The 25,639-nt window shown below is 29.1% G+C and overlaps 1 protein-coding gene across 1 annotated transcript in view; it reads left to right on the top strand.

Annotated features, from left to right (window-relative positions):
* Positions 1-4,565: 4,565 nt before the first annotated feature.
* The window catches only part of beta-PheRS (phenylalanine--tRNA ligase beta subunit), a 93,596-nt gene continuing 72,522 nt past the window's right edge, over positions 4,566-25,639 (top strand). The window contains exons 1-4 of the mRNA XM_075363951.1: positions 4,566-4,712; positions 11,183-11,238; positions 15,080-15,234; positions 22,784-22,859. Of these exons, the coding sequence (XP_075220066.1) occupies positions 4,655-4,712; positions 11,183-11,238; positions 15,080-15,234; positions 22,784-22,859 (345 nt within the window). The 5' untranslated portion in view covers positions 4,566-4,654. The remainder of the gene's footprint in view (positions 4,713-11,182; positions 11,239-15,079; positions 15,235-22,783; positions 22,860-25,639) is intronic.

Below are 25,639 nucleotides of genomic sequence, written 5' to 3' on the forward strand. Positions count from 1 at the left end.
CTAAATAGCTCCTTAAAATGCAATCAAATTATCCAATCTTTGACGCCGTGTTCTCTAACCTGCATCATAATCAATATCAGGAAGAGCTGAGATCTACTGCTCTGGAGGGAATCATAGCTCAGCGCCTTTTCTTATCTGTAAATATACAATTATCCCCAGTTCTTACTGTTGCTCCATATTATTACCCCCCCCCCCCCCTTCATGGCCTACTCTTTACTCTTACTGCTTTATTCTTTGTCGGTATCATAAAAAGAACATAAATCCACAATATTACAATAATATTGTATATAGCATGAATCCTGATACTATAGTTTATACAGACAACTCTAAACACAATAATTCTGTTGATTGTGCTTTTGTGGTTCACAATAGAACATACATGTTCTATTGCCATACATGCCTTCTCAGCATCATCAGTGTTTTTGTCACAGAGCTGTACGCTATTAAGAAAGCCTTAATTGTAATTGTCGAACATATCAACACATACTTGTCTGTTCAGATTCCATAAGTGCCTTGCAGATTAGTGACTTATACTCCAGACATCCTCTTGTTTGTGAGATACAGACGATTAGTGACATGTACTTCAGACACCTTGTTGTTTGTGAGATATATTATTTCTGAAATGACTCAGTGTATCACAAGTGTGAGCTTCTGCTGGATCCCAAGCCATACTGGAATTTCAGGCAATGAGCACTCTGTGTGAGAAAGAGGTTTGTTTGCAGCCTCCTTCCACAAATCGCATTGTTTCTGATTATCTTATCTGTTTTTCTTAAGAAGGTGATTCGTAATGAGTGGCAAATTGAATGGAATGTTAACATCAACAATAAATTTTTTCCAGTTAAGAACACTTTATCACTGTGGAGCTTCTCATGCAGGAGTAACTGTTGAGAGGAGGTTATCATTTGCCATTTGCAAATAGGGCACACTAGACTCACACATGAATGTCTCATGACTCATATTGATGCACGTGTTTATGTTTGCTTTGACTGTCAAGTGACAGTACACCACATACTTGTGTCTGTTATACAGCACTGTGTCAGAAATTTAAATTAAGGTTTAACATCCAAAATATCTTAGAGAACAATATGATGATTTTATACAGTCTTGTTTTTTTAAGGCTGTCTGATTGTATTTGAGTATTTAAAAATTATTGTGATTTTTTTTTAGAGTTTTGTAATATGTTTTAGATTTTTACTATTTTGCACTGATATTGTACTTTTTAATCATTAATTTTATTTGTTTTATAATTACTGTAGTAATGTTATTTATGTGTCTGTAATACTTTGTGTTCATGTAGATGCACTAGTTTATCACATAATCAGTGCTTCTGGGTGCTAATAAATTAAAAAAATTTGTTGTACAACCCATTAAAAAATTTAAAAAAAAAATCATACAAAAGTACAAAATCCAACAAAATTAAACTATCCTAAGAATCACAGCATTTCTCAATTGTATCATTTTATTACACAATTAAAAATTTCCTAACCTTATTAAGATGGATCCCATTAACCATGATAATCCACTGATGAAGAAAAAAATAATTACCCCAAATTCCTTTGGAAGAAAATGTTCACTATTTTGAAACTGAATTGTTTAATTTTTATTAATGAATAAAAAAAGCCAAACCATTTCAAAATGGAACCCGTTAAGGTAGAATGAGAAAAAAGTGTGCTATTTGCTGAACCAATTGGCTAATCAGTTGCAGAGCATTTACAACTACAGATATAAGAGTTTGTAATATAGTAGTTAACATTGATAAAACCTACTTCAATTCATTCAAGAAGTGTATTAATGGCAAAATGCTAACTGCAGAATGAGTTGTAATCAATACAAAGCCTGGAAAAGCCTTGTTATTGCCCTTGGTAAATAAACTTTCTGGAAAGAATGCCATTAATTTTTAAGGGAACCAAAATAAGCAAGTTGATGGATGAAGATTTTTTAGAATGATTAGAATCTCAAAATGTAATATCAACAAACAATCTCAAGTATTATCTGAAATAATTTTGTAATAAAAAAATTACACCTCTTAGATGATGTGGATGTATTTTCCATTTTCTATCATTACTAGGTAATGATAATAATTGATGTTATTTTGATATTATAAATACTTTTACATGAAAATTAAAAAAAAAATAGTTGAAAATGTTAAGGTAAAATATCATGTATTACAGAATTATCGTAATTTACATTGTTATTTAGTAAACAGTGAAAATATTAAAATTTTCAATCATGACTTAATATTTTTTCTTGTTTACTCTATTTTGCTGGTAGTATAAATTATATCAAAGGATGGAATTAAATGAAGGACAAAGCGTTGCCTACCGTAATGCTAAAATAGCTAAATAATCTAGTAAAGTATAAAGTAAATAGTTAAATTGCCAATAAATATTTAAAATTCTATCAAAAGTAAATTAAATATTGGATTATTATTACACATTGACACAGGACCCTCATGAAATATCAACGAGTAGCACTTTTACCTATTTATTTTGTCCACATGTCACCTGATGATGCATTTACTTGTTTTATATTATGTAGATGTGTACATCCCATTCTATTGACATAGTTATGGGCTTCGATAACCACCATATTTTTAACATTAATCACAAGTAATGTTAGACAAAATTTTAAGCATCTTTTAAAGGATTTTTTTCATTTATTCTGCTGATGTTTTTTGTAGGTAATGTTAGTCAATTTAAAACAACTCATCAAGAAATAAAGTACTAGTATTATATTTTTTTTTATAAGTAGTAGTGCTCTAAATTAAATCTCTGGTTTACTCAAAATTAAATTAAGTTATTTTACCCAGGGAACTAGGTGAGAGCTTGAACTATAAAACAATAATTATTTTTATATTGATCACATTAAATTAATTTGAGAATTTTTGTGACAGTTTTGTAGATAGCAATCTACAGATGGGTGCAACCATAATAGTAAATCAATAAGTAAATGGCTGGTTGGTTTTATGCATTTTTATTGACTACTATAAAATAACTGTAACTGTCTTGTTGTTACTAATGCTCTAATGTTACAATAATTTCACAGTGAAGATGTGAAGTGCAGTTGAGTCTCACAACTCAAGATTGATATAATATCTGCTTGGCAACAGTGCACTCTTTTCTTGGACAACGACCACATCCGTGAATACTAAATTACACCGTCACATCAAAATACGTTCTTAAAAATATTTGTAATAATAATAATTTGCAATTTATGCTTTGTCACATATTCAGGGATCAGTTTAAAAAGGGCCCAATTTGGTTTGATATCTTAAACATTCAAGAAGTAAACGTGGATTTCCACCATATTCATCACTCCTAAACCATCCTGGAAAAATCGGGTGGAGCTGAGTCAGGGCGCACGGCCGTTGGCTTAAGATGAAACGTTACAGATCTTGGATGAAGTTCCTCCAAGCTACAGACAGACCTACTTATCTGTACAGTCAAATGGGAGAGCCACATTGTATTTTTTTTTTTTTTTTTAACAAAACTGAAAGTCTCCAGTGGAAAATTTTAGTTTCTTCATTTGGCCAACTCTACAGATAAATTAATCGATCTGTATGTCAGCGAGTCACTTCTAGTGAATCGGATTGAAATAAAAACGAGACGTTGACTACATACTAAATTTATTTTTAACATGAAACAGGCACTAAATGGTACATGATTGATGTTCATTTCAACTAATATTCGACGACAAATTTATTCAACATTGGTCTGTGATATGAGAAGTAAGAGACAAAAGGCATAATAAGCAGCGGTAGAGGTGCTCGCGCTGTCAGTGCCGTTCACTGAGCGCGCCGTACCAGCTTTGCGACGCTCCCGAATAGTCTTGCTCGCTCGGCGCCGGACATTGGGATACCTGTGTGTGGCTCATAACCTCTCCTTTCCAACGATAAGCGTTATTTATATTTTCGGGTCGCTTTTTCGCGGGCTGAGGCTGACATACTGAATTTTTATACTTTTTTACATGTTTACTTTAATTTTTTACGCATAAATATTGTCCAAAATACACTTATTATTACTTAAATCGATCTAACTCGACAAATTCTAAACACAAACACTCGAATCACCTCACTATCACGTCTAGGTTGTGAGCTACACTGAATGAGATTGAGCGAGAGCGCCAGTTTTGGCCGATTTGCGCTGTGCTCCCTCCCCGCCTGCCAGTAACGCAAACTCAAAGTTGTACCGGCGAGATGACCATGTAAATGACACCGCATTTACGTCTCTGAGACTACTAGTTACGGAGTTATTAAGACAGGACGATATAAATCTGAAAATGTCAATTGATTCTTTAGTTTTAAGATAACTAACAGGAAACTCTTGAATTTATGTGTATGTATAGATGAATGTAAGCAGACAGGTACCGGAGGTCCCGGGTTCGAATCCCGGTCATGCATGGCATTTTTCACACACGCTACAAATCATTCATCTCATCCTCTGTACAGTAATGCTTAACTGCGGCCCAGGAGGTTAAACAGAAAAAAAAGACAGGTCCGCAATACCTCGTTTAAATCGTGAAAAAGATCGATAATATTAAGAACTACAATTCACAGCAATTCTTCGTTCAATTTATGATGCGTGTTGATTGAGGTTATTATTTGTAAGAAGAGATTAATTAATCCTTGTTTGATATATGTTGTACAACTTTCATAATGCCAACTATTGGAATTAAAAGAGATTTGCTTTTTAAAGCGTTAGGGAAGGAATATAGTAAGTTTTCTTATTATTAAGTTGAAGTTACGTTATTTGATTCACTGTAACGTTTTATTGTTATAAACAGTTCGATTCCATCGCTGTATGTAATTAGTTGTATGCACCTTTTACCGGCATGTTTACCCTCTTATTGCCGTATTATGAACTTCTAAGTCCGATAATTAACGTTAATCATTTAATTTATTTTATTATTTCAATTTAGGTGTATTTAGACATGTATTCTAACAAGAAGGAAGATATATAAAAAACTAAATAATCCAAGACCAGAAGTTTTAAAGTAACATTTCTGACTACCACATCTTGGCCAGCTAGTCAAAAAGAGGCTTTAGTTAATAGATTTGTACTTTGATTCAGGTATTCTACAAGCATTATACCCACATTCCCACATATTAGTCTTAAACTTTGTGAATTGTGTAAAAAAAATAGCAAGCTTATTGGCTTGCACTGTTATGATGATGAATCAGAAGTTACTTCATTATTTATTTGTGAAGCAGTAATCGGCTATATTGATTGTAAGTAGAAATATTTGAGATGCTATAAATATGATACAGAAATGGAACAAATAGATTTTTTAGGTTTACCGAACTACATTATGTGGATGTAGTACATTTTGTAAAGCCTATTCTGTTAAAATTTACACCTGACAGAAATGAGGCTTAATTTCAACTTAGATCTGTGAAACATTATCCGATATTGCTAAGTTTTTGAGTATATTGTGTAATGCATTAACATCCATAATATCAGACTTATTTACATTTATTAAAGCACTACAAAAATCTAGTGATCTATTAATTGGTCTGAAATTATATAGGCACTTGTGCACTTTAGGTGGTATCACAGTTTGAAATAATATCACCTGCTATAACCATTATGTTGCCATTTTTATAACCATCTATATTTATTTATTTATTTTATAAATATTATTTAACCTATGCTCGCTAACCTTGACTAATTAACACAGTAAGTTTTTGAGTATTTAAATAATAAATAAAGTAATTATTGCAATTATTTATTCATTTAAATAATCAAAACATTACTGTTAATTAGTCTAGGTTAGCGAGCATAGGTTAAGTTTGGTTAATTTATATCTATAATTATAAGCAGCAAACTTTTGGATTATTAAATAATATCACCTAACATAAAAAAATATCAATCTGCTGATCAAGAGAATAACATATTCATTATCGGGATGTAAAATAGGTCTAGAATCGATCATTTTTAGACAAAAAGTTTTTCAAACTGGTACCACCTAAAGTGCACAAGTGCCATTATATCTTAGCAAATGATATAATGGATAACCTGGTTCAAATCCTGTATCGGTAACATTCATAAATTATTATTACTTTTTTTTAAATACTCGGCTTCACTTATAAAAATATTTATTTTTTGTTAGTAACTAGTTTTATTTATCCTATGTTTATTTGTTACTACAATTTTATTGTTTTACTTGTATTTCTTTTTTAACATAAGTAAAAAGTATATAGTTATATGTTTTTAATTTAATAATGACATTAAAACCAAATTAAATAGTTGTTTGTTGACAGAATTATGTTATTTAAACTATAAAATTATCAACATTAAATAAACTTCTGTTAAATAAATTAAAAATTCAGTGGTATGCAAGCCTTTTCTTTGCCGTACATTTCAAGTTAAGCACATACATTTTCTTCTCTTTCCTTGATTCTTTACTGCTGTATAAATGACCCTTTAAAATAAACAAAATTATAATATGGGAAACTTTTTTTAATGATTATTTCCAAATTTTTAGAAATTTTTGTGAAACATTCTGTTGCAGTTGGTAAATTCAATAACATTATCGTTAATACTATTAAAACAACATTTTTTCTTTATTTGCTACTAGACACATGAAGTGATGTATTTATATAGCAATTATTTACATATTAAAAAATAAGTAAAGCAGTTGTATAGTACAATAATAATAAAATTAACACTGAGAACTCACTCAGAAATTAATATTTATTATATACAGATAAACTGGGTGAAGAAGGACTGTGATGTCTGTACAGATGTGTGTGTGTGTTGACAATCTTTGCCTCCATCGTACCTGCCACCATATTGTTTTATACATAAATGCATTTTTTTTATCTTTCGCTATAGGGCAAAAATTGATGGAGTTATCATATTATTTTAAAACTTGTTATATACAACTGTTTTTATGAAAACATTGAATTTTGTAATTGAGAAATATTTTTTTTTACTCAATTAAAGAATTCATATCCCTCTCAAATTATAAACAGATAAAGTAGCACAAATATGTAAGTGATCACACACCTTTTATTATTATAATCTCGTATGTGCTTCTACACGTATTACAACAAGGAAAGTATGATAGATGAAATGTCAGGTGAAAATAAAAAATATTGATAAAAAAGGTAATTTAATTTACTACTTTTTAAGGTTTATTGAATATCCTGTATGTAGGGACTAAGTTTTATTTAATCCTATTAAAACGTTTTGTAAATAGTTTTTTAAATTTCAGTTGAGTGAGCTTCTATGATAAAACAAGATGCAATAACACTGTGAATTTAAAAATTCAACCCCATACAAATCACTTGAAAATTAATATAAAAAATAAATATTAAAAAAAAATCCAAATGAGGATTCTCTAATCTGAAATTACAAATAATGCTTAAAAAAAAAAAAAAAAAAAAAATTGAAAAAACAATGAACAATTTTGTTAATTGAAATGATTACATTTTGGAACACTGTATTTTTAATGCATCAAATACTGAGTATAACTCTAGAAAAGCTTTACAATCTGTGTCAGACATATTCATACTAGAAGCCAAGATAAAATTTTCCAGATTTTTGCCCTCCCTTGCATGTTACAAATCATTGTCGATTATATGTTCATTTAGTAATAACTGTTTTGTCTATACCTTTAGTGTTTATGGTAGATATTATGGTATTTAAAATATTCCTAAATGTTAAATATAATACTACATCTCTAGTCTTAGTATGGAAAAATTATTACTGTAGTTATCTTGTAAAATTGTGGTGTGAAGGAATTGTGAAAAATAATGTTAAGTAATCCAAAAAAATATATGATTCTCCAAAACAAGACTGTTTTAAACAAGCAACATTTAGACGGAAAAATAACTTGACTCAATCATAAGATTTTTATTCCCTGTACTTATTGCATATGCATCGTATTTTTAATATACATTGCCATTTTCAAAAAATGAAGTTTTACAAAAATTATAGTTTAGTAAAATGTTGATTAGTAAAATTTAATTGTGCAGTTATTTCTGCTTCTTGGTACATTTTCCAAACCATCTAAACATGTTTCATATAAAAATCACAAAACTTAAGTATATTTTGAGCTATAGAATAGAAAATTAACATTATATTTTCTTTTATTCACTGCAAAAAAATTTGACTAGCATTTTTTCATAAAATTATATTTTTTTACCAACTTTAAGAGTTTTAACCTATTAAGGAATTAAGTATACAAATTGATACTCCATATTAAATAAAGCACAGACAATTAGAAAATTAAATTCAATATTAAAACCCTGCTTCATATTTTTTTTTAAAGTGTTTCATAATTCCACCTTACACATTTCAGCCATATTTGGCAAGCTGTATCTAAAAAGGAACTGAATGCAAAAAAAAATATTATTACAAAATTTACTTATAGTTGATGTGTTTGTATTGTTTAACTCTCATATTCTGTTATTGGGGGTAAACTCTTATAGAATTTTGAAAATCATAAAATATAAGTAAAAAGAGAGGCTATCAAACCAGTGTTTTCTACTTGCCATTCATTTGTAATTTATCCAATTATTCTATTTCAGAAAAGTTTTTTGTGGTACTTTTGACGTTGTTGATTAAATTTTGTACAATAAAAATTCATTTACTTCATGTAAGTAAATTTTTTTAGTTCAGTTAATATATTGTCATGGAGTTTAGTGAGAAAGCATTTTAACGTTCTATTTTGAAAGTACTTTAAAAGTTTAAACTTAATTTTATGCTATCAACCATACTAAAGCATCTAATAAACATTAAAATACCTAATAATTAGAGGATATAAAACAGTGTATAAATAAAACACCAACTATTTTAAATAATACCTGTAGCAGCAATGAGCTTTGTATAAATGGAGTTCTGAACTAATATTATGAATCCATTCACTTGTTGCTGGTAGATTTTCCTCTGGGCATTTTCAAGTTCACCCATATGTTAAAGTATCTTGACAGGTGGAAAGAAGAGCTTGGATTACAAGGATGAAAAAATGAATGAAAAATTTGTTTATGCTGTTACATTTATTATGATCTACTGTTGTAAATACCACACATATTTATTCACAATTTTTTTGAATATTTACTTTGTAGGTTAACCTGCTTTGTAGGTTAATGTGATCTTGAAATAATGACAACTTTTAATGTAAATTAACTTTTTTGGAATGAAGAATGACATTCCTTATATGGATAATTGTAAGAAATCTATTATCTATCTTCCAGACTATTTTTTACGTGAATTATGTCCAACATTTATATAAATTTAATGAGATCATTAATATTTTCATTACAATGTTTATACGTGTTTCAGCCATTATAATTTGATTTTCAGATTGACCTTGAAGACTTCCTTTTTGATTAACCATTTGACAGTACCTCCAATCCTGTCACATGGCCATTTACAGTAGTAAAGTAGTATCAATAAGCCAGTATTTTAAAATCTTCATTAGAGGGATAGTTCAAATTGAAAATGTTTTTGTTAGTTTTGTATTTTCTAGCACTCATCCAAAAATAAATATATTTTTGCCATATGGTTAGACCTTTTTTGTAGCTCTAAAACAAACTCTTTTTGAAAACATTAAAATGGTGTACTATGTTCTAAATGGTGACTAGTTATATAGAAAACTTATCAGAAGTCACTTCATTTTTCTCATATTTTACGGACTGAATAATTGGCATGTTGGCTTAATTCAACTTCGTTAAAGTTTAAAACTGTTCCAATAGAGTATAAAATTTACCAGGAATTATGTTGATTCTGTGATGTTTATCCTTTTCATAAAAATTATAGTTATCCCTCTCAAGGAAGAAGATATTTTCTTTTTATGATTATGAAAAGAGTTGTTATGAAATCGATTACATTTTAACAAATAGTTTGTTTCATGATAAATATGAACAGTTTTACTTACCTAACAAACAATCAGGTTTTGTAATCCCTTCTTGTTTTTATACTATGAAGAAATTATTCCTTTTCATCATAATTAGAAAAAGATATAATTTCAGTGAATTTTCTTAATTTTTACAGTCTTTGTCAAAAAAAAATGTTCGATACTACTATTACTGCACTACATTTTTTGTTATGAAAATTGTAAAAAAATGAGTAGAACTCTCAAAATACTAAACATTAATAATTTACATCACCTTACTTCACTGAAGTAAAATACAGACTTATAGATAAATCTTGTAAAAATATATGAGTACAATCCTTGTATAGATATGATGAATTTTGATAGGAACTCATATTGAAACTTGTTGCAGGAATGAATCTGCATTGCAAGCCTAGTTTTGCTACCTACTTTTTATTGTGTTGAGTTTCCCTTTCGCTGTCATGTTTTCTTTAAAGTGAAAAAACTACCTCCTTAATTAAAATATATATACATAATTACACAAAACTTTATACAAAAAATATTGAAAAATTAATAATGTTTGTTATATAAAGTTTCTATAAATAGTTTAATTTTTAAATACATTCCTTTTTTAATATGAAGAAGGGTTTTAAGTTTAGCATACTTTAATTATTTAACTAGATACTCAATATACATGTAACCCCTTAATAAGTTAAATTCTGTTAAACAAATTGACCTTATGGTAAGACATCATTTCAGATATCATCACCTTGAATTGAAGCAACAGAAAATAAAAAAGTTATATACTCAAGTGTGTGTGGGAGGGGGGGGGGTGCGCGTGTGCGGGGGAAATATATACATACATGTACGTATTAACATGTTAATTATAATGCTACTACTACATACAAGATGTCCCATGAAGAAACAGAGAAACTTTCAGGGAATGTTCTACTGGTGAAAATAATGAAAAAAGTTCATAAAAATGTAGGTCTGGAAACATTTGTTTTTGAGTTGCAGCTAATGAAAGATTTTGCTCAGATTTCAGCTCTTCTAATAAAAAAAACCTTACTGTAATATTTGGGACCCAAATTAAGCAGCAAAATTGTTGGCTTCTTATGTAATTTGAGCTGTGAAATAGGATAAAACAGATCCCAGAACTGTAACTTTAATAGTTTTTAAGATATCCTACATAAAACACAAAATTCAAAACAAGTTTTTGTTTTTTTAAGTTTATAGTACAATAGCTTTGTTAAATGAGTAATAATAGAATTTTAAGAAAAATGTTAATTTAACTGTTTACTACCAATACAATTTTTTAAAAACTAATATTATTCATTCTTTCATTGCTTTCTAATTGTTTCAGCTGATGAAGAATTTAACAACCTGTGTTTTGATTTTGGACTGGAACTTGATGAAGTGGTTTGTATTAATTTTATATTACATTAATATCTGATCATAGAATTACCTACGAGTAATATTGTAATAACTTAATTAATGTCATATTTTGGTAGTATAAGGATAAATGTTTCTTTTGTAAATTAAATAGTTGTATTGAAGTGACTATTTGCACCATGTGTTAAAAGAAATTTCACCATATTTGCATTTTCACCATATTTGCATTATATTAGTATATAATAAATATTATGTTACCCAGGTGTTTTTTTCTTCAGATATCATTTCACCTACCTGTCAGCCATCCAGTTCATTTTAGTACTGTCAACTTTTTATTTTCATTCCAGTCAGATTTGAACAATTCTTTTATGAAGTTAATAATAATCCAGAGAAGTGGACACAAGAAAAGAAGGAACAATACTCTCAAAGGATGAAAGAAGTCTGGGCACAAAGGAAGCACCACTAAAATTGATTTCCCATACCCTCTAAAATGGTTTTCAAAGAAAAGAAAAGCCAGGTTTTTTTACATTTTCAGAATATTATTTGAAACAAAATATTAAAAATTTGACTCGTTGAAAATTGGAATATCTCTCTCTATTTTGAAAATAGCAACTACGTATAATCATTTAATTTGCTTTTTTTTTTTTAAATTGCTGCCTGCAATTTAAAAAAATAGCACATAAATATTAACATTTTTTTCTGTCTTTATGCAGTATACACCTCTTTTCACTGATGTATAATCTATTTCTTATAATAGAATTACAAAAACTGAATTTGAAAGGAAAAAGAGATGGATAAATGATTTCAGCTGTGTGAAAAAATGCCTGATATTTGTTGGGAATTAAACTTAAGACTGGTTGAAATAAAGCTACCACGCCAATCCTGCGCAAACAGGCTACCCAATTGGAGATAGGAAACCCTAGATTAGTTTTCAGTTTTGCTGTTGGATGAGAATAGATGTGTGGAGAACTCTGTGTTGGAGCTGCTGTGTAGGAGGGTGTAGGCATTGACCTTGCTCCTGAAAGCAGACCACAGCATTGAGGGCATGTTTTCATTTTTTTTTGTCTTCAGTCATTTGGTTTGATGCAGCTCTCCAAGATTCCCTACCTAGTACCAGTTGTTTCATTTCGGTATAACCCCTACATTCTAGTTCTCTATCAATTTGTTTTACATATTCCAAACATTGCCTGCCTGCACAATTTTTCCCATCTACCTGTCCCAACAATATCCGAGTGACTATTTCAGTATGCCTTAACATGTGGCCTATAAGTCTGTCTCTTCTTTTAGCTACATTTTTTTCAAATGTTTCTTTCTTCATCAATTTGCTGTAATACCTTTTCATCTGTCACTTTATCCACCCATTTGATTTTTAGCATTCTCCTACAGCACCTCATTTCAAAAGATTTAAACTTTTTTTTCAGGTAATCCAAACGTCCAAGTTTCACTTCCATATAAAGCTACACTCTAAACATATACTTTCAAAAATGTTTTCCGGATTTAATTTTTGATGTAAGCAAATTATATTTCTGACTGAAATATAATTTGCTTACAAATTATATTTGTAAGCAAATATAATTTTTTATATTAAAAAAAAAGCTTGTTTTGCTTGTGCTGTTTGACATTTTGGAACCTCCTGCTTCATCTTTCTTTAGTAATTCTTCCCAAATAACCATATTCTTCTAACTCTACATTTTTTTCACATCCTGTTTTTATATTCAGTGGTCCATCTACTTACACTACTTATTTCTACTACATTTCATTACTTTCATTTTGTTCTTGTTTATTTTTACATGGTAGTTCTTGCATAGGACTTCATCCATGCCATTCATTGTTTCTTTTAAATCTTTTTTGCTCTCGGCTAGAATTACCATATCATCAACAAATCGTAGCATCTTTATCTTTTCATCTTGCAGTGTTATTCTGATCTAAACTGTTCTTTAACATCATTAACTACTAGTTCTATGTGAAGATTAAAAAGTAATAGGGATAGGGAAGACATCCTTGTCTGACTCCCTGTTTTATTACTGCTTCTTATGCTCTTCAATTATTACTGTTGCAGTTTGGTTCCTGTAAATGTTAGCAATTCTTCTGTCTTTATACTTGAACCCTAAATTTTTTAAAATGCTAAACATTTTATTCCAGTCTATGTTATCAAATGCCGTTTCTAAGTCTATAAATGTCATGCATGTTGGTTTGCTTTTATTTATTCTTACTTTACTATTAATCTGAGTGCTAAAATTGCTTCTCTTGTCCCTATACTTTTCTTGAAACCAAATTGGTCTTCTCCTAATAGTTCTTTCACTCTCCTCTCAATTCTTCTATATGGATTTCTAGTTTAAATTTTTGATGCATGAGTAGTTAAACTAATTGTTCTGTATTCACTTCTATCTGCTCCTGCTTTCTTTGGTATCATGACAGTAACACTCTTTTTGAAGTCTTTTTTTTCTTTTTTCCTGCTTTTCTTTCTGTAGGATCAATCAATCAAGTATTACTCAACTCAGGGAAATGTCCTTGCAACTCTAATGAGCAATCTCACCTATTGGCAGTGTGTCCAGCATGGCAGGTTGGCTCACCGATTCTGGATCCTTTCTCCTTTTTTTCCTTTTTGCCTGCCCCAAACTGCCAAGATGGGAAAGACCAGAGATACTAAATAACATTATGGTCTATATAATAATAAATGTTTTAGTTTAAATAATATTGAAAATATCTTCTGAATACCTTTTTTATTTTAGAAAATGTTTTATTAAGTTTTGGGAAACTTCAAAGTTCAGTTGGTAGAAATGGTTCTATATAATAACAATATAATTTGTTTAAAATAACTTAAATGGAGAAAACAATTTTAGATGTTTTTTCTGTGCAAGGAATAATAAACAAGATGGAAGTTTTTTTTTGGTGGGGGGGGGGGGGCGAAAAACGTCTGCACGTTATCACCCAGATTTTTTAAATAAATAAATAAATAAAAGTAATTAAAACTATTAGATAAAAGTAAAACTTAAAACTAATATCACAGGTAAAAAAAATAAAAGAAAATACAATTTAACAAAGTCCGAAATGGTTGTTAAAGGCCCATTCTCGGTTAACAAAAGCACTAAAAGAATATAAAAAAAGCTAAAAAAATAAAAACACTAGCATAAAACCTAAAACTAAGTTAAAAACTAAAATAGTAAAAATAAATAAAACTTAAAACTAATACATAAAACTATTATGTTTAAAGACTTACCACTAATATCACTAAAATCTTACAACTAATATCACAGACGAAATTTGTAAAACAAAAGCAAAAAAAAAAAATATATATATATATATATATATAAAATTTTACAAATATCGATAGGGAGTGTAAAAGGCTCTGATAAAAAAACAAAACATAGAACTATAGAAATTAAATTTTTATATCAAATTTTTTGTGTTAACCTTACACTATGCAAAAACAGAAACATTCGGTTTAAAACTTCTTTATCATTGCACAAGACACCACGGATGTTTCTGGGTAGTTTAAATTTACGACGCAATGCCACATAACATATGCATAACAGTATGTGGCGCACAGTCGTGCGGCAATTGCATCGTGCGCATAGGGGTGCGTGTCCTCTTGTCATCAGGTACTCGTGTGTGAAGGATGGAAGTGTTGGTAGGTAATAACTACATTAGTCAATGCCGCTTAGATGTTTTGCAGTTTTATATGTGTAATGGAACAGTTTAAATACTTTTCAGTATGTATAAATGTGTGACTGTGTAAGTTTTGTTTTGCTTATAATAATAAACATTTTTATAAAGTTGTGAATTTGGAGATATAACAATATATTCATTATATTGACATTTCTTACTTAAATTATCATTCTGTTAGTTCATTTTTTCTTTCTTATAGACCACTGAAAAACAAATGTTATGTAAAGAACAAGGAGAAGAGGTATCCAAAGAGGCATCAGAAGAAATAATTTATCGGATCGACATTCCAGCTAATCGCTACGATTTACTGTGTTTAGAAGGCTTGGTCACTGGACTTCTGGTGTTTCAGAACAAGTAATTTTTTAGCATACTGTTACTGTACCAGAATAATATTTATATTCACTTATATTAGGGTAAGCGGCTTCTTTGTAATTTAATTGTTCAGGTGTAAAAGTGATGTGGATTTCTACATTTAACTTATTTATTCAAGTTATTTTCATTATTGTATGCTCTACAGTTTAGTTATTTCCTTCTACAGCATTTAATTTTTGTAATTTATTTATACTAAAGAAAAAGTTAGTAAATATTAGTTAACTTCAGCATCTGATTTCAGACATAATGTAAAGAGACCTTTGTTTTCAGCTGAGAATAAAAACAGTTAGAAATCAAAATGCAGGGATCATGTGTGTACAGTTTCTTCTGAGCTACAGAATTCCACATTTGAAGGGTCAAAAAAAATTGTAAGGCATACATTATTTTATACTTACTCTTGACACAGAGTACTATATTCTCTTCGGTTTTTAACTCTTTAAATATAGAAACTTGAGGCTAAATATTTAAATATAGAGACTTGAGGCAAAGAGTTATTGATATAAATTATTCAATAAAATTCTAGACACCTATTTACATTAATTATTATTAGTTAAAAAAATAATAAAGAAAAATAAACAGTGAGTACAAAATATAATCAATCGTTAAGGAAGTTTATTTATAAAATACAAAAGGAAATGTGCTAAATTCAACTTAGCTATGATTACCATACCAACAGGAAAATTTTGGCTTACAATACAGACTACATCATTAAAATATCCTGTGCCCATACTTAACCCATCCCCAGAGTTGTGTAGAATGTGAAAGTATCCTGCCGAACTATAAACTATTCAGCTAGATCTTTAGTTTAGAAGTATTTGTAAAAGCTAGAAATAAGGAAAAACTATATTATCAGTACTTTTTATCATTTTTATTAATCATATTCCTACTGGAAAAGAAAAACTATACAAAGAAGACTAACAAAGAAAACTAATATTAGTAATGGAAATGTTCACTGTGTTTGATAATGATGAAAAGCAGCTGGTGTGTATTTGTAATGAGGAAATTTTGTATATGTGAAAATAATGTGATATTATATTTTTCAGTATTTACTATAATTTTCATGTCAAAAAGTTTGCTGGAATTCAGGAAAACCTTCATTTGATGTGGAAAAACTGTGTTGATCTCATAAAACATCTAAAAAAATGTTCAAATTTACATTTTTCATTTTACACATGAAAATTGTGTACTATTTTAATTTATAAACATAACATGATGATAGAAAATAGAATTTATCAAAAGAAAGAAAAAGCATGTGTATATGTGTGTGTGTGGTAAGTAAATATTATAGGATAAAACAAAAAAGGTAGAACAGGCGGTAAACAACTTGTGCCTGAGTATGAGCATCAGTTAATATGTTAAGGAAAGGATGTTTGCCACAGTAAAGGAAAGTAAATGTGCAAAATTAGTAACACAGCTGAACTTAATAAGAAGAAACTACATATAAATAAAACAATAAATTTATAGAGGCATGAGTTAGCTATAACATTATATTTCCATTCACTAAGTCTGTTATGCATTCTTAACTCTTTTTGATACTAAATTACTGCCAGCCTACCACTTTTTTTTTGATGAGATTAGCTTTTAGGTTGTAAAAATTGCCAAGCCTGATGAGGATTTGAACTCTACTATCTAAATGAAACATACAGCTGGTACCATTCTGCTATAGAAATTAGATTGTAATTTGTGATAAGATAAAGGTAATTTAAAAAATTAACATTTTTTATGTTTTGAATGACTACATAAAAAAATTTACTTTTGGTAAATTTAAATGGTAAATACCATTTCTTTTAGAACCATTGCTTCCAGAAACACTTCATTTAATATAAATTTTTCGCTAGTACCAGACAGATTCTTGTTTTTTCATCACCACTTCTAAAAATTTCACTATTCTCATCAGTTTTTTAAAGGAATTATAAAATGATTCCACTACATTATCAAATAGTACTTGTGACAGGTAATTTACTTTGCTGATCATTATGTTTTGACATTTAGAATCCATGAATTTGGTCTCATTTGAGGAACTGTTTTATTACGTTGTAATTTTCTTGTTAATTTTACATTATAGTTTTTTTTTAATTTAATTTAATATTTGTTCATGTAATTTTTTTTTTTACTTACTTTTCTGATCATTAAATTTCTCATGGTTTAATTCATTCCTTTTATAATGAGAGAGGTCTTTTTACAACCCCAAATTATTTTTCCATTTGTTTTATATTGTTCTTAAACAGTTAATATATTTTTTTTAATGTTTAATCCATTTATCTTTTTCTGAAGTAATCCATTTATCTTTTACCCAGTTGGTCTTTTAATTTACGGAAAGATGTGTAAAGCCACATAATTCTTTTTCTCAGCTTAAATTAATTTGATGAAAGTTAAATTCAATTAATTCAAAAGAAACTTTATTAACCTTATTAATTATAAGGTTGTTCCAATAATTTAAAAGGACATTTGTTTTATTCTTCAAAAATTCTATTGATCAAGTATTTAGTTATTTTTTTTTGCAATCTATAACTTTGTATTAGTTTACACATTAAGATTTTAATATAACATTCTTCATAATCAATGTTATAATATATTACATATCTGTTACCCATGATTAAAAGCAAACATTTGGTATTTCTTTTAAGCCTAATACTGCTAATACTACTAAGCTACTAATACTGCTAATACTACTAATAATGGGGAATACTATAACCAGATGGAGAATCAACATAATTGATTCTCCATTTGGTTATAGTATTCCCCATTATTTTCACCAGTTTTCCACATTAATGTAACTGTATTTAAATTTTAAAACAATAATAATAACTAAAACATTAAATAAAATAATATAAGAAAAATTCAATTAAAAATTATCGTAATTAAGGAAAAGTAGATGTTTGATTAAATCCAGTGGGCAAATGATTGTGTTATAAAAATTGGCAAGAATGACTGAAGGTTAAAAGAGCAATTGTAAAAGTTGTAAGTGAAAATAATTTTAACAAATTAATTATTAATTTATTAATAAATGAGAAGCTTGGCAATATTTGTGTAACATGTTCCTCTAATCAATATATTATCTATTGCAAAGATAAATACTTTATCTGACAACTATCTCAACTGCAGGTTGGGCTTTTGTAGAACTATCAGGAAGGAACTATGGGTAGGTTTAGAAACAAATCTTTCCTTCACCAAACCATATTAATATGAACAGTGGAGTAACTCTGCAGATTCCTGCATCTTTAGTACAGAACCTGTGGTTGTCAGGTTAAATGTCACCAACACTACTTCATAGGTAGTAATTAAGAGAGCGGGAAAATTTTGCTTTATGACCTATCCCATGTGGAATTATAAAAAGTGATTGACAAAACACTCAAAGGAATGTTCCGATGTAGCGGGTACCATCTCACTTTCAGTCCTTCAGATAACTTCTGTGAGGGTGGGAGCAGCAGGTTGCTGATAAACAATTTTGATTGGACTATAAAATACATGCTGCAATAAATTACTCTTCTTCTAGAGCCACCTGAAAACAAGCTTACACTTGTGAAAAACCATTTGTTTTACTGTCATTATGTGTCATTTCATAAATTGTGTAATAGTTCGCCATAATTCAGATCATTTGGCAATTGACACATTTTTGCAGATATCTGTCTGCCCTTTTGTATTCAGTTAATGTAGTTTTCGGTTTATTGAAGACCATTGTTTGAAAGATTTTTCTTAAGAATTTACTTAAGCATTCAATAAGATTCAAGTAGTACAAAACAGGAATTAAATTATGCTAATTGAGTTAATTGTATGACTTATGCCACCAGTTTTTGAATCTTATAAATGTTAACAAAGACATCAGTCTTATACTAATCGATGATAAATCTCATGTTTGTAAATAAATAAAACTTCTGGTGCTTGGCAACATATAACCGTAATGAAATATGTCAAAAACCACATCACAGTATTACAATCACCATATAGTATATAGTAGTAACATCCTCTGGAAAAAGCAGTCAACATTCTTTGAGAATGATGTTAATGCTGTTGCTATCATGACAGTGCAGTATGTCTGAATGAGTGAAAATGTTTAGTCCTTTAGTAGCCGAGAAATCTGAACTTAACCCTGACGTACAGTTTCAACAGAATGAAGCAATCATCATGGTGATCTCATAGCTTCATATTTTTTCTTGTGGGGCTATTTAAAGAGTAACATATTTAAGAACCACCTTTCTCCTTGGTACATTAAACAATCAAAAAAGAATTCATCATGAAAATTCCAATTCCTGTTTGTACAGAGTGATTTATGTAGTGTTACCGGCACTTTCTAAGCTCATTCTACTAGTGAAAATAATGAAAAAAGTTCATATAAACATGGACGCAGGAGCTCTGTTAGCTAGTTACAGTTTGTGAAAGATTTTGCCCTGATTCCTGGGCAAAGAGTGAAATAAAACCATACTAAAATTTTAGGAATCCATATTAAGGGGGTAAACTTGATTTCTTATTGTTTTTTCTACCTGACAAATTGAATAACCATGTCTTCAGTAGTTTTCATAATAAATGATGTAAAACAGAAAAATGTGTTATCCAAAACACATTTTTTTATGTTTGTAATATAAAAACTTTGTTAAGTGACTAATAAATGCATGAGTTTTATTATAAAAACTTGTAGAAATTTTAATTCTGAGAAAATTGATGTAAAATAGTTCAATAAAAAACAAATACAGGTTCAAGAAATTGGATTTTATTATTAAATTAACATTACTTATGAAAACAAAGAGATTACATGTACAAAATATTTTTGCTTTTCTACTTATTGCAATGATATAATAAATAGTGTTGTGTTAAAGATAAAAATAAAATAAAAATTTTTTAAACAAAAAAGCCAGTACTAATGTTACTCAGACAGACAATAATAGTTCATGTTTCTTTCCCAATTCACTATCAAATTAAAAATTTGAGAATTTTTTGATTTTGTAAGTTGGTAACACAGAGATCATCGGGCTAACAATACATTTTATGTCTTGTCATCAGTGCAATGCATGTTCTGAGTTACTGCTGTGAATTGTTACCAGTACATTGCAGTTTAATTAAGTATGTGTGTGTGTGTGTGTGTGGTGTGTGTTTGTTTGTTTTATTTGGTGTCGTAATGCAACATTGCCTTTGCTATTTACGACTGAGTAATATGCCAACATGGTATATATATCTTAGGGATGTGTAATGGAAATGCAATTGCGCTGTAGGATATCAAAGACATTTTCCTAACTGTAGAGTTCCAGATCCTAAAACAATTAGTGGAACATTTGATAAGTTACAAGAAACAGGTACACTTCCCAGTATTAGTACTCACTGTGAGCTCTCTGCCCATCATGATGCTGATATTGATTGAAGAAACCATATAGAAGCCACTCAATGCAGTCCAGGTGTTAGTAAACAACGCCTTTCCTGGTGGTTTGGAGTTTCCCAGTCAGTGGTGTGGAGGACATTTGTAACAGCAAGCTGTATCCTTACCATAATTGAGTATAAAATCTTCAACCAAGAGATGATCCTCCTCTTCATTTGCAATATTGCAACAGGTTGAATATGAACCACCAGTTATACACTTCATTTTAATACTAATGAGGCCCAGTTTACTCAGGGTGGCATCAATAACCTTTGTAGCAAACATACTTGGGCAGAAGTCAATCCACACACAGTAGTAGAATGTAATTTACAATACTGATTTAGAATCAGTGTGTGGTGTGGTCAAGTTTACGATCAGCTATTGGACCAGTCATTCTCTCAGGACATCTAAATTCCGACATTTACTTGGAATTCCTTAAGGAACAATTGCTGCTGCTATTAGAAGATGTTCCACCAGCATCAAGATATCGTATGTGCTTGCTTTCATCGTGCGGGCCACACTCCTGGTCACTAAGATCACCTGATCTAAACCATTAAATTTTTACATGTGGGGTTGAATGAAAAGTATTATGTACAAGAGGAAAGTTCATACATGTGAAGAGTTGATTGCTTATATTATAAATGCTGCTGCACAAATTAAGTACATTCATGCAGACTTGTGGAGATTAATGCAAGCAATCTGAAAGCTTGCAGCCAAATGTATTAAGTAGGACAGATCTTTAAACTTTATTAAATGTATCAGTTAAGTTTTTATTTTCTTAACATTTTACTAATTGTAAGAGTATGTTAACTTTATTTTCTGTGTTGGTAATAAAATCAACTTTCTTGAATTTGTATTTGTTTTTGTTGGGCTATTTTAATCAGTTTTCTCAGGTTTAAATTCTCTACAAGTTTTGATAATAAATTTTATGCATTTATTAGTTATTTAACAAAGTTTTTGTATTACAAACATAAAAAAATATGTTTTTAAACAACAAATTTTTCTGTTTTACATCCAATAATATGAAAACTACTGGAGATATGCTTCTGTAACTTATTCTATTAAATCTGTCAGGACAAAAACCATAAGAAACCATCAAGTTTACCCCCATAATTTAGGTTCCTAGAATTTCAGTAAGGTTTTTTTTCACTGTTTGCTCAAGAATCTGTACAAACCTTTTCGCTAGCCATAATTCACTAACGTAGCATTTCTGTACCTATGTTTATATGAATCTTTTTCATTACTTTCACTAATAGAATGAGCTCATAAAGCACCTGGTAACACTATGTGAATCATTGTGTGTTATTATTTAATGTGATGGAAAATATAAAAAATTGACTTGAAGAATATGTGAAAGAAAATCATGGCTACCTTCAGGATGTAATGTTCAAAGCTTAAAATTATATTAATATACACTTAAATATTATTAAATAGTCAATTTATAATTTATAGTAAAAGTAATTATTCATTATTAATATTTTTTAAATGTTTAAATAAAACTTAATGAAGTTATATTTAAACTGCCTTTTTATTGGCTTGCTCGTTGTAATTATATATCACTTTATAAGAAATAAAGATTATGGCAACATTTATACGCATTTAAAAAATGTTTTATGTAATGATTAAATAATTATTATTGTTTAATACGTATTAAATAATTATATAATATATCTAGGTATGTATAGATAGATCTGACTTCTCTGATTGTGATTTGGCAATCATTCATAATCATTTCTTTCACTTTTCCACGTTTTCATCAGTTGTTGATGTGCTGAGGCATCCAGGGCGCTCATTCTTTTCAACGTCTTCACAACCTTCTTGGAAATGCTTATACCACTTGCAGATCATTGCTTTACTGAAAGCAGACTGCCCAAAAGCAATATTTAACATTTTTAACATTGCTACACTTTATTCCATTCTTATAGCAAAATTTAATACAAATTTTCTGATTCCTTATTTATACAAATAAAAAGTTGTTGATTGTACCAAAACCTTTGTTATTCTTTTGACAGCTGACAACAGACTAAATATCCAATATGGCTAAAAATATACAGATACTTTTCAGACATGTTTACCAATACAACAATGAAAAAATCCTGAAATTGGACTAATACAACCCGTGAAATTTCAAAATTGTTGTTACTTTTTGAACACCTTGTACATATATATATTTTTTTTTTACAGAATACCTCCACCTGTGTATAAAACAATTCTCCCTGCTGGAGGAAGTCCAATTCAATCACTATTCATTACTCCACAGGTAGTTATATTATTAATTACAGTTCATTTATTTATATTTGATGAAGGTAAAATTGTTCTCGCTGAAAAAAATTTGTAAATTAAAACCACATTGGCATTTTTAATTTGCTTTGCTTGCAGTTAAGCCATATACCAGATAAAGTAAGCTGTAAATAAATAATAAGTTCAACAAAAAAAAATTACTAAGGTTAAAAAAAATATATTTTTAATAACTTATTTATATATTTATTATAAATTATTTAATTTTTTTTTATTTTTATTCAGAACTGACTTGAAATACAAAATTTAAAGATTGAAAAACTATTTTCTATACATACATACATATATATAAACTAGGTGTAATACATAAATATATACTGAGAAATCTATTCATAAAAGATGTGCAGTGTTTGGATATTGCTCGCAGTTGTGTGGATCATATTTTGAAAGCATTGAAAGTAAAAGCCAAATGTATAATAAATTTTACTATGTACAAAAATTTATTGTTGATTTAATAGCACAAATATTATTTTCAGCTTTTGAAATATTGTATTTCTCAGTCAAGCAACTTTTGGGACACCCAGTATATATTAAAAATATGGGATGATGTATAATAGAAATGATGAATTACGTATGCATGTTTGTGTATGTGTAAAATCTTACTATTTTATAAAGAGGAAGGGTTTTTATTTTGTTGTGGATAAACAAAAAATAGCACCTGATCAATCGCAACCAAATTTTTACCCATGTTTCTTGGCACAACTTAGGTTTGGAGATATATTTCATCTCAAAAAAACATTAAAAACAACAACAAAAAAGAAAAAAATGTTAAAAAGATAATACTTTACTGCTTGCATACATAGTATGTTGACTCTCCACTAGCTGGCAGATATATTACGCTCAGGCAATAAATTTTTATGTTGTATATTGGCTCTCCGTTAGGTAATGAGAGATGGTGACACTGAAATGGTCAACAGTAAAATGAAATTGCTAATTTTAGACATGAATGCTTTGTCTTAGTTATTTACTAATTAAGATGCTGTCAAAAGTGTTTGGTTTGCTGTGACTATAAAAGAAGTAATTCAGAACTCATCACACAGCAGTATTTAGAAAAAATATATATTAAAAAAGTATAAATATATATCTAAAGAAAAAAATTGATTTATTAGAAATTATGACTAGAATAGTTAAATGAAGTAAGCAGTATTGAAATTTTTGAAAAAGAGTTTCCTTTGTTAAGAAAAGGAAATTTTAATGTGGTTATGCCACAGAAATGTAAGATTGATTAATTAATTGCAAGAACTTATTTAAACTCTTTGGCTGTTAAAGATTTTATTCTGTATGCTGATTAAAAATGATTTTGACTCCTAAGTTGGATACTTTCTTTTAATGACAATTTAGAAATGTCTTGGGCAAAGCCAATAATAAAAAGCTCCAGGGGATTACAGAATTCCTTATGAATTTTTCAAGAATGCATCAGAAAAACTTAGAGAAATTGTTACAGAATTAGAATATGTGATAAAGATTCAATGCCAAATAATTTTTCAAAAAGGTTGTTTTCTTGATACATAAAAAAGGTCCCTTGAATGACACTTCTAATTGCAGAGGAGTATGATTTAGTAGTAGTAGTAGTAATAGTAGTAGTAGAAAGGTTTTTATAAGGTAGTTATTAAACAGGCTTATAGAGTGGGTTGAGAGAACATTCTTGCTGGATTTAGAAATTGTTATTAAATGATTGACAATATTTTTTCTCTAATGAAGAGTAACGTTAACATAATGTAACAGCATAAACTAACAATGGGTACCTGTATTTTTTGTTGACCTATCCACAACTTTTGATCATGTCAACAAGCAGCATTATTTTTTAAGCTGTGAGATTACTCTTCAGAATTATTTAAGGTTTTAAAGACTGCCTATGATCACACATCAGCGATGGTTTGGAATTGTGAAAGGTTATCTGATACTTAGATAAAAGATTATGGTTTTTGATGAGCTGGTAAACAATTTATATAGATACAAAACTGTATCTCCAGTAATTTCCAAGAAAATTGTTGTAAAAAAAATTTGAGTCCAAAAGCACTTTTTTCAGATTGATGTAAATAAATTTATTTTGTTAAATTAACAAAAAACCAAGTTAAACTTCAATGCAAAACTTGCAGAGAATTTAATTTTGGGATAATTTAAGTAATTCAAGTCTATAAAAATGAAATTCAGTTTTCAAATATCTATTTTTATTGAAAACAAAAAAAAAATTCTGAAGTTCTTGCATGACAAATAATGAGTTAAAAGGTACTTTCTCTCAAAATAATTTATAACAAAATCAAAATATTACTTAAATTATTACCTTTTAATTAACTTAAAGTGATAATATTAAATTAGCTGCTCAGTATCCACCTCTAGTGTCAATCCGCACTTCAGCACAACCATTTATAAAAATTCTTTCTTGAGTGACAAACAAGTTTCTGTGCATAAATTAATTTTTAGTGTCAGCTCTTTGAATGTACATAATGCCTTCATGTTTCCCATTCAAAGAAATGTACAGAATTCAAATTGGGGGTTCTGGCTAGCCACACTTTCAATTCTCTTTGACCAATCCACCTTATACATCAATAGAAGTTCTATGTCTTGCCTGAAATACATCTGTGTTCATATTATTAGAGGAACATCCTCTAAAAGTTCAGAAAGCTCATTTTGAAAACATTAGATAGGCATCCCTAGAATTGACAATTAAAGTCATGAAGTCTGATTGGAACATTTTCTATTAGACTGCAACAGAAGTTTATCGAAATACAATGTTGAAAG

Source organism: Lycorma delicatula, chromosome 1 (assembly GCF_047948215.1).
Source record: "Lycorma delicatula isolate Av1 chromosome 1, ASM4794821v1, whole genome shotgun sequence".
NCBI classification, from domain to species: Eukaryota; Metazoa; Arthropoda; class Insecta; order Hemiptera; family Fulgoridae; genus Lycorma; species Lycorma delicatula.